This window comes from Zosterops lateralis (assembly GCF_965231275.1).
Source record: "Zosterops lateralis genome assembly, chromosome: 9".
NCBI lineage: Eukaryota > Metazoa > Chordata > Aves > Passeriformes > Zosteropidae > Zosterops > Zosterops lateralis.
In genome coordinates this window covers 8,774,168-8,781,744 of record NC_139769.1, presented here as the reverse complement: position 1 = coordinate 8,781,744, position 7,577 = coordinate 8,774,168, and the positions used below count along the sequence as shown (strand labels likewise).

Here is a 7,577-nt window from a genome sequence, read left to right as displayed (position 1 = left end):
CTCCATGGCCCTGTGAAAGGTTCCCAGAAATCTGGCTACTGATTTGCACTAGCAGCCTTGAGGTGCAGGCAGCAGTGATGTGCCCACCTCTAAGTGAGCTGCAGAAGCCAGACCCCCTGGGTTTGCCACCAGCACGTCCTTCCCACATGTAAAATCTGCCTCCAAATGGAGAGGGCAGAGACCTGGAGACAGCAAATGTGATAAAGCAGCAGCTGCTTGCCATGCGAGAGGGAGGATCAACTCTAATGACAGCATCACGTTTGCCTGGCTCAGCTGGAGATAAAAAGATGAACTATAGATCACAGTGATTTCTCATGCCGAGGTAACAACAGAGAGGGATTTGTCTCCAAAAGAAGCATCTTTTCTGCCTACGTGCCAGCAAAAGAAATAATTTTTCTGCCTGACTTTATAACTTCATCAAATACCCATCTGGCAGCAGGCCAGAGCACTATGAATGAAGTTGTATTTGCTGTCACAGCAGATGGATGTGAGAAACTCCCACGAAGATTTCAGCAGGAGAAACCTACTGCGATGGTTTGGGGAGGGTGCACAGACTTTCAGAGGCATGGCTCATTAAAAGCACTGTTGCAGAGAAATCTGGCTTGTTGGATTTGACTGAAAACAGGGGATCTGATAAGGAGCTGTAGTCCCAAAGCTGCCTTAGAAGTTTGGTCCTTATGTGGAGACAGAGTTCAGCAAGATCTTTTTTTAGGGGTGCCTGGAGGATTGAGTAATAGAGCAACACTCAAGTGTTTGGATCGGAAATTTCATCTGGAACCTGGGAAGTTTTATTTCCTGGCAAAAGCATCATGAGAACCAGTGTATTCTCAGGACAGGCCAATTTCCAGAAATCAAAATTTCCAGATGACTTTTAACTCCCTAGAAAAACTCCTGGGGACTCTGTGTGCATGGATGCCTTGAAAAACATCATCTGTCCTCCCAGGCCTGACACTGTCTGTGCTCTGAGAATTCAAATGTCAGTGTGTGCAGGTCCTGCAGAGACGGGCTGAGGGTGATGATGAGTAGCAGGAGATCTGCTGGTGGAAACACCGAAATCTCCACTGCCCAGGCTTTGTAAATGAGATGGAACAGAGCTGTGGGAAGGAGCCTGGGTGGAGCAATCCTTGCTGACCAGCCCTGGTTCTCTGGGTGAGCTGTGGTCACCTCCTTGCTGGAGCTCTCTGGGTCAGCATTGGGGACAGCAGAAACCTCTAGACTGGCCACCACTGCACGGGGTCAATCTCCATGACCTTCAAATCCATTTTAAAATTAAAGAAGTCAAACTCCTGGCTTCCTTAGGAAGTGTGTGAGAGCAAACTCTGTAAGGCAACAGTGGGGAGATGCTCCATATCCTTGATGCTCTCAGAGGGCTGTGCTGCTGGGGAGGATGGACATCTGCTGTGGCTTCACACCACTCTGGAGATGTGTGGCAGGGTGTCACTCTGAGGCCATCCCAAATTAGGAGCTCCTTGGGGTCATCAGTGTGAAATCCAGGAGTTTTAAACAAATATTCAAACCACTCCCAGAGCATGTTGTAGTGGGGCTGCTTGTGGTGTCTGAGGGTCTTTCCCACTGATGCTGAAAGCTCAGCTGAGCTGACAGCACCTGACAGTTGCAGAAAAACAGCCTTTCAGCCTTTAAATTGAGCACATTTGCTATGGCCTCAATGGAGACTAATGACATAAAAGCTCATTTTTTTTTTTTTTTAACAGAGGGACTCTGCAAATGGAAATGCCACATTTTCATGGGTATTTTTGCTCTTTCAGGGATTTTTTTTCCCCTCTTCCTTTCCTTATCCAAGGAAAATGTCCAATTTCTTGCACAAAACAGACCTGGAAGGTTTGTACTTTGCTGTGGACTTGGGAGTCCTGCAAAAGAATGGCTGTTCAGGAGCATTCATAGAGCTCCTGAGCCAAAATCAGAGGAATAAGGCAGAGAGAAGTGGGGGCTCCTGGGCAAAGATGAGCATTTCACAGGAGGGAAGGATGGAAGGAGTCAGCCAGCTCAGCCTAATGAAAGAAAAGCTCTAGGAGATCTGCAGCAAACCTAAAATGTTTCAGGGATAAAAAATTTCCAGGAGGTTAAAAGGTATCTTGGTTAAGAGCCATTGTTGGTACAAGGATAAAAGGAAATAAACCACCCACAGATAAATTTGGGCTGGAAATTAGAAAACAGCTAATTACATTTCATATAATGTTTCTAGTTTATTCTTCCAGATGGAAAGAGAAGCTCAGGTTAGTGCAGAGCAGCTGCTGTGGCAGGAATGCTACAGGCTGCAAGTCCAGGAGAGTGGCAGTGGATGCTCAGCAAACCCTCCTCTGTGCTTTCCTCTCTGGTCCCACTTTTAAAAAAGGAAAATCTTTCCAGGGAGTTTTTCCTAATGGCCAAAAAAATCCTTTCTGAAGGGAAAAGGTTTTCATTTTACACACATTGTCAGTGGAGCCTTCTTAGCCAGCTCATTTCTCAGGTCTTTAACCAGCCAGGCTGCCTGGAATGGAGAGATTTCCTCTCATCTCAAATCACTTGGCTGCACATGGGAGAGAAGCCCTTTGACGAGGTGAATTTGCAAGGCTTTCAAATCCTCTTTATTCTCGCTGTGCTTTCCCTCCTTGACTCATCTCCAGGAGATCATGTTGGGCTAAGCCCAGAACGAGCAGGGAGAGGTGACAGCACCAATCCTAGACACACAGAGGCACACACAGATACAGCTCCCAGCCCTCCCCTGCACCATCAATTAAATATCATTTCTACCCAGGACTGGGGAGGATCAGCTGAAATAATCCAGCCCAGTCCTCCATCAGCAGGGACACTGAATGAGAACAGCCCACAGGTCCTCACCCACCCCAGCCCACAGCCCTGCTCCTCCTGTGTCCCTGAGAACCCAGAGGGCCACAATTCACATCTGGCCTGCTCAGGTACCCATCTGGGGGTTAAACACACACATGCAGACAAAAAAAGGCTGAATTTGGTTATTCCCATGTTAGTCAAGGCAATGATAGTGGGAGTCTGTAGTGAGACTAGTGTTTAGGCAAGCAAGGCTTCAAGGAAAAGTGGCATTCCAGAGGCAATGTGAATTCTTAGGGACATTTTTTCCTTACAGCTGCTTGCACTGTCTGGGAAAACAAACAGGAGAGTGAGGAGCACGAGGCAAAATGAACACAGACAGGATTGGGGCACACACAGTCTGGGGATAAAGGAGAAGGTGGTTGTTGGAAGGAAAAAGCAGGCAGGCCAAATGCTTTCTGAGTGCAATTATTTTAATGTGTCCATCTTTTCCAAATTCCACATTGCACACACGGAAATAGCAGTTTTTTAAAAAAGACTCACACCAGAAATGCTGACTTGGAGAACTAGGAACTCCTTATCTCCCACTACACAAGGAGGCACAAGATTCACAACAACATCAGGCACAGCTGATCACAGGGGTGAACAGACAGACTGACACGGAAATTACAAAAGACAGAAAAAGGCAAGAGCAGGAAGGCAGCAGATGTTCTCATGGCCATCTTGCTGGGCAGGCAGCTGTGGTCACGGCTTGGTGGGCACACCCACCACACCAGGGGATCAGGATCTCACTGCTCCTACCCCTCTGCCTGCCCAGATACCATCTTTGCTGGTTGTCATCTCTCGGTCAGATGACAATTGTAATTGTATTATCCATCTCTGGTAGCATTTCCCAGGGCAGCTGTGATAAGGAGTGACTCCAGGATGCTCTCCAGACTTGGCTTTCAAGACTTCGGTGAACAAAGAAAGGAATTGTATGGTTATCACTTGATTTTGCTAATTTTTTTGGCTCCAAGTGCTCAAAGAAAAGTCCTGCAGCAACCATATTCACTTGGGAAATGCCTCTAAAAGATTTCCAAGCTGTTGTATGCTAGTGAAGCCAGCAAGCTGGGAATCAAACCTACATCAGCAAGCTGTTCTGCTTAATTGCTACAGCACTCATGGGCAGGCAAAAATCGTGGGAGCCTTTTTCTCAGCACAGCAGTTCCTGCATTCCAAAGGGCAGGCAGTGCTGGGGGCAGAGCTCCCCAAGAAAATGAGCTCTAAGGGAAATCACACAGGGATCAGGCTGTACAGACCCATCCACCTTGGAGCCATCTCTCAGGTGTGCCAACACCAACCCTGCTCCTTGGCAATGCTCATCCTTAAAGCAGCTTTCCATGGAGCTGGGTGTAAGAGTTTTCCCTCTCACAGCACAAGTCAGTGACTTGCCCAGGACCTGGAGGCTATACCAAAGACTTGAACCCACATCTACCCAGCCCTACACAAACACCCTTCTCCCAAACCTGCCTCTTCTCCTCCTGACCAGTGTAGACCAGCCTTGCTGAAATCAAGATGTAATTCCTTGGTGGAGAAGGAGCTGTTGAAGACAGCAAACTGCTGGAGGACTCAATGGAAATGAATGCACCTTATGACTCTTTGGTTAACCTTTTGTCAAGGAATTATTTCAATTCAGCCTCATCCTACCCAGGCTCATGCAGGGACCATCAGTTGCCCAGTGGCTCCCCAGAGCAGCCAGGACACCTCCTGCATGGCCTGTGCAGCACCGTGGCTTTTTTGTCCAGCTCCCACACGGCCACATATAGTCCATGGCACAGCATCCATATGGTTCTCACAGCCTGGCCACACAGGGGGAACCTGGTGGCCCAGGGGAGCCTTGGCCATGCAACAACTCCTTTCTCTCCACCAGCATTTCCCCTTCAGCCCTCCCACCTCTTTCTACGTGGATTTCTGATGGCTAAAGCCTCAGGGCTGTGTTGTCCTCAGCCAAACAAGCAGCTCATGCTGGGCTAAATGGGAAGTGTTACCTCCCTCTGGGTTCTAGAGAGATAAAGTTCTGTAAGAAAGAGATGACTGGAGGGAACATGACATGGAAAACACATCTCAGAAAACCAGAGTGGTGGGGAGGGCATGGACTCTCTGCTGACCCTTCTAACCTGGGAAATTTGGGCCATCAAAGGGAGGTAGGAGGATGCAGGATGAAAATAAGCCAAAGTGTGCAACTCCCTGCTGCATGATCACAAATGATGAGAACTGACAGACAGCCAAGGCGCAAATGGATTATTTCATGAAGGAGAAATCCATTCAGGGCTGCTACATACAGGCACCACTTCCAGCTCAGGAAGCTCCTAAGCAATAGCACATTGGAAGCTGCGAAAGCACTTTGGGCAAGCAGCATCCTGATTTTTCCCTGTCTTTATGTCTCCAGCCTTGTCAGACATTGGATTCTGGGATAGCTGGGCCAGCTGGGCCATTGCAGTAGTGTGGTATGGTTCAGATGATTTCCTTGTCATTCAAAGTCCCCAAAACCTCATTTCAAATATAGAGTTCCCATAAACAGAGGACCTGTGTAGCCATTCCTACTCAAAATCCACTCTCTTGCTGCTTCCCACTATCTCCCCACACACAAGTCCTGCCTAGCAGTGCTGTCCTTCCCCACACTGCTCCCAGATCCCACATGTGAACAGGAGCCAGAGCAAACCCCATCAGCACAGCACTGTGTTCCCAGCCAGAGTCACCCAGAGAAGAACACAAATCCTTTGCAGCATTATTCCATCAGATTAGGGTCTTTCTGAGGCAGAGGGAGCATCTTTACTTGGAATAGCTCTTGATAAATTCTCTTCTGCAAACTCATCCCACAGCTTTGCAAACCCATGAGCAGCCCATTTCCAGCAGCAAGGATCCACTCCTGGGCAATGGATCTCACAGGTGATACAGGTGAGATCAGTGATACAGTCACCATCTTCCAGCACAGCTATTCTGAAGCCCACACAGTTACTTACCCCCTGCCCTGAGGCGTGCCCCAGGCCAGCCTTCCACAAAATATGGGAAGAATGTTGCCTTGTACTCAATACATAATCATGGCCCAAAAATTTAATTTGCAGGCTCCTGTTAGTCTCTGGTTACTCCAGGAGCTTATCCCCAAGGATTCAGCCTGACTGATCTTCCAAGAAATACACTGTGAGGAGTAGCACAACTGCAGCTCAAACTCATTGACATGAGAGGAAAATACCAGTGTTAATTGTGATCCTTGTGGTTCCTTCTCTCAGAATGGGCAGTAAAATCACCTGAATGAGGGCAAGCTTAGGCAAGAATTTTCAACAGAGGGGAGAAGGTTTCACATTGCTTTTTCAGTAGCAAAGACATAGCTTTGTCCCTACTGCCAAAAAGTCTGGCACTAAAAATGCTGAAATCTTCTTGTGACTGAGTGGCAGCAAGCTGTAATTTACTGCATTCCTGCTTCTTTTATGTCCAAGAATTGCTTCACTTCAGAGAAGAAAGAGCTGTCATTTGTCAGTCCCATGTAGCCTCTCCTTCCAACTGCCACATTTCTACATTATATCAGACAAATTAATTCATTCCCCTCTTCCTATCTGCTCCCCAAAAATCCAGGAATATTTCCAGGAACTCAGATCATCTTTTCACAGCAGCATCATTATCAGTTTTCTTTTTAAAACTGTATAATGGGCGTGTTTCAGGAAAAAAAATCTGGATTATTCTTTTTCTGCTGTTGCATCCATCTCCCTTAGAGTGGTTCAGAGAGACCTGTCTGTCTGCTGACTTCTCACAAGCACCTTCCCCACACCTCTGACTGATGGCACATTTCCAGCCCACCCATTGCAGCATTTGGCTGGCTGCTGCCAAAAGCTCTGCCCGGGTTTAGGATGTGGCCATGTCCCTGGGCAGGTTGAGCTGTATGGCCTCCCCTCCTGGGGTGTATTTGGCCACTGGCCCGTTGCCTTCCATGGTGAAGAGTTTGCAAGCCTTGGTGTTCTCGTGAACAGGCGTGGACTTTTTGGAGGAGATGGGGGAATTGGTGGGGCTCAGCTGGACAGCAGTGGTGTCCTGCACCGTGTGCTCGCTGGTTTCAATTTCAAAGGCTGTGTTGCCAGGTTTGATGAGCCCAATGTTGGAACCTGGTTTGGATTTCCGGGCCCCGTGGGCCGGGGGCCTCCGGCTGCAGATGCAGCAGGCGCCGAAGAACGTGAAGGCCACCACCAGCAAAATGGGTCCGATGATGATGGGAGGGTTGTTCACTGGCAGGAAGGTCCCAAAGGCAAATGCTCCCACTAAGGTGATGTTGATTCCTGCCAGCATGATGCAGAGTCCACAGGCACAGCAGAGAGCAGGGGAGGGGAGGCCCTGGGGCCGGGTCTTTTTCTGGGTGGGTTTTTGGGACAAAGAGGCGCTGCTCTTTTCACTGAACATGCTGGGAAGAGTCTTGGAGATCACCTCCGTCCTCACAGGGTGATTGCTGTGTTGAAAAGGCTGTTTCAGCTTCTTGTTGCCTTGAAATCCTGGAGAGGAATGGAAGAGCAGCTGTTAGAGCAATGAACCAAAGCACCTTTCCCCCAATATTCCTGGTGACCAGCACCTTCTCCAGGTTTGCTGCTGCCAGCAACTAAACACAAATCCAAGCCTGCTCTCAAGGCTGGGCTCTCCCTGACTGTGGTGGTCACATGTGGTCACCCTCAGGCTGGAGCACTGAGCCCAGGGTATGTGCTCCATGTCCTTTGCTGTCCATGGGGATGATGCCCAAGTGAATCCAAGCATGTGATGGCCAGAGCCTGTGC

At 48.6% G+C, this 7,577-nt stretch overlaps 1 protein-coding gene across 1 annotated transcript; it reads right to left on the bottom strand.

Annotated features, from left to right (window-relative positions):
- Positions 1–6,663: 6,663 nt before the first annotated feature.
- Positions 6,664–7,212, bottom strand: TMEM275 (transmembrane protein 275; the record flags this gene model as incomplete). The annotated part of the gene is made up of 1 exon (XM_083867971.1): positions 6,664–7,212. One exon carries the CDS (start codon positions 7,210–7,212, stop codon positions 6,664–6,666), a length of 549 nt encoding a protein of 182 aa, XP_083724097.1.
- Between the last annotated feature and the right edge of the window lie 365 nt (positions 7,213–7,577).